This window comes from Coptis chinensis, chromosome 9 (genome assembly GCF_015680905.1).
Source record: "Coptis chinensis isolate HL-2020 chromosome 9, ASM1568090v1, whole genome shotgun sequence".
In the NCBI taxonomy this organism is placed as follows: Eukaryota; Viridiplantae; Streptophyta; class Magnoliopsida; order Ranunculales; family Ranunculaceae; genus Coptis; species Coptis chinensis.
In genome coordinates this window covers 23,978,733-23,981,537 of record NC_141464.1, presented here as the reverse complement: position 1 = coordinate 23,981,537, position 2,805 = coordinate 23,978,733, and the positions used below count along the sequence as shown (strand labels likewise).

Sequence of the window (2,805 nt, the reverse complement as noted above, 5' to 3'; positions counted from 1 at the left end):
ACGGCCCATTAGCCCTCTCTCTTATTGATTCATATGCCGATCTTACTGAGAACAAGCCATTAATGGATTGACGCCAAACTATTTTGTCTTCTCTATGATGATCCGGGAGCTAGAACTGACTTAAATCCACCCCAAGGTTGGTAAGACCTTATTTTAGGGAGTCAGGAAACTTCCATTGATTCCCTTGAATATAAGCACTGAAGGGTGTTTTGAGTTTCTGCAGAAGCCTTTTGTCATGGATATAGTTTTTGATGATCACCTCACCTATCCAGTTGTCCCTCCATAAGCTTATATTCTCTCCTTTACCGATGATCCACCCTTGATGCGTATCCATCTCTCTGAGAGCCCATTGTAAACCGGTCCACACTGTAGATCTCTTGTGGCTCAACCAACCCCCCGATTTATTCCTGTATTTTCCATTCATGAACTCTAACCAATCCGAAGTGTCATTCAGTAAACTCCAGGCAAGTTTCATGAGCATCGATAGGTTTATATCTCTGAGCTTACGGAGACCCAGTCTACCCTCTTCCTCTGGCCGACAAACCTTTTGCCATTTTACTGTGATGAATTTCCTCTCTGATGGGCTGCCACTCCAAATGAAATTTCTAATAATTCCCTCACATTCTTTAATCACCGACACTGGCCATTTGTAAATACCCATGTTATGTACCGGTATTCTATTGAGAACCTGCTTCGCCAGAACCACTCGACCCTTGAAGGATAGCATCTTTCCCGCCCAACTAGCTGCCTTTTTCCTAATCTTGTCGACCATAGGCGCTAGCGTTGTTCTTGTAACCTTGCCCATAGTTAAGGGAACACCCAAATATCTTTCCAGAAGAAAACCCTCTTTTATGCCCATGATATCCTCGATGTCCTGCTTCCTTCTATGTGTCATTGGACTCAAGAAAATCTTGCATTTTTCTTTGCTTATGAGTTGCTCCGAAGCCATCTAGAAGCTCCATGAGATTAATGAGCTGCCTCCTTCTTGCATTAGAGAAGATGAATATATCATCAACGAACATAAGCGTGTAGGGCTGGAGTAGTTACTTTGCATCACCATTCTTTGAATTTTCCTATTCACACAAAGCCATTCCAGACCTTTACTCAGACAATCCTTTGCGAAGGCAAATAGTATTGGAGAAAGTAGGTCTCCTTCCTTAAGCCCTCTCTCCGTTGTGAAACATCCAATAGGCCCTCCATTAAAAAGAATAGAAATGGTATTATTTCTTACAGCTCCCTATATGCACCCTATCAGTTTCTCATCAAAACCCAATCTCTACATAACTGCCCAAAGAAATTCCCAAACCAGAGTATCAAAGGCCTGCGAAATATCCAGCTTGATGCCTATATTACCACCGCATCTCTTGACATTCAGCTCATTGATGAGATGGCCCCATAGCTTGATAGGAATTTCGATTAGAAATGAACCCATATTGTTCTTTTGTGACGATCCTCTGAGCGAGAATATTAACCCTTGAAGCCAAGATTTTTGTAATGACTTCCAAACCGAAGTTTGCCAAACATATCGGTCTGAATTTGTCCAGCTTATTCGCACCCTTTTCTTTTGGGATCATTAACAAGAAGTTTGCATTAAAGCTACGCAAAATGTGACTTCTGATGAAAAAATATTGTACCGCTTTGACCATGTCCAACCCCACTATATCCCAGAAAGTCTGATAGAAATGGCCTGTGAAACCATCCGCCCCAGGGGAGCTATCTAGATTCAAATGAAATACTGCCTTCTTTATTTCCCCAAGAGAGGGCAACCGAGTCAAGCTCAGATTATCCTCTTCTGTTATAGACCTTGGTAACAACTTGATAAGATCATCATCCGTCGGCAACTTGACCCTTTTCAGTTTCTCAGAAAACTGCCGCACCATGAAATCTCCAATCTCTTTTTGATCAGTGAGAATCACCCCCTCTTTGTTTATGAGTTCATAAATGTATGATTTATTTCTATTCATATCAGCTAAGGCGTGGAAGAACTTCATACTTTTATCCAGATCATTGTCCCATTTTACCTTGGACTTCTACCTCCAAAAATATTCTTCTTGTTCCAGCAGGCCCTCGACTTTATTTTCTTGATTAATCAAATCAATGGCCAAAGCATCAGTGAAATTCCTTTCCGACTCTTTTTGCATAGTCTCTAGAACCTCAGATTCCTCTCTCACTTTTGTGCCCAAGTTCCCAAAGGTATTTCAATTCCAGCGCTACAAATCACCTTTCAGACGCTTAAGCTTTTGGGTAAGCACAAAAACTGAATGACCTTCTATGGGCTCTGACCAACTCTGAAGCACCAGCTCCTTTAAATTTGGATCAATGGTCCATATCTTGAAGAATTTGAAGGGTACATTCTTGGGCTTTGGAATTGTGATTGTCCAACGAACAAGGGGTGAATGATCATAACACAACTTACTCAGAGCCCTGTACCTCCAACCTGGGTGCAAAAGGTTCCATTCATTATTTACAAATGCTCTGTCTAGATTCCCCACAACCTTGTCCACTCCCATCTGTTTATTCCACCAAGTGAATTCGAACCTGGAGTGAGGAGCCTCCATTAGCTGATTTGAGCTTACCATGTCTCTGAAGTTCGACATTGCCATAGACAGGGGAGTTCTTCCTCCTTTCTTTTCTGTTTGGCTAAGGTAAGCATTGAAGTCGCCTATCATAAGACATGCTCTAGACGGAGAGTTTCAACTGCTTAACTCGACCCATAGTTGTGTTCGTCTCACATACACTGAGCTTGCATGAATGATAGTAATCAACCCATTCAGAGACTCTACCGTGATGTGTTGGCTCGATTGA

General features: G+C 42.0%; 1 protein-coding gene across 1 annotated transcript; it reads right to left on the bottom strand.

Moving 5' to 3' along the window:
* Positions 1–2,210: 2,210 nt before the first annotated feature.
* Positions 2,211–2,597, bottom strand: LOC147475267 (uncharacterized). The gene has a single exon (XM_086585357.1). The coding sequence runs from the start codon at positions 2,595–2,597 to the stop codon at positions 2,211–2,213; it is 387 nt and encodes a 128-aa protein (XP_086441483.1).
* Between the last annotated feature and the right edge of the window lie 208 nt (positions 2,598–2,805).

Coding starts and splice junctions, on each gene's coding strand:
- LOC147475267 (XM_086585357.1), bottom strand. CDS start 2,597: ATGTCGAACTTCAGAGACATGGTAAGCTCAAATCAGCTAATGGAGGCT.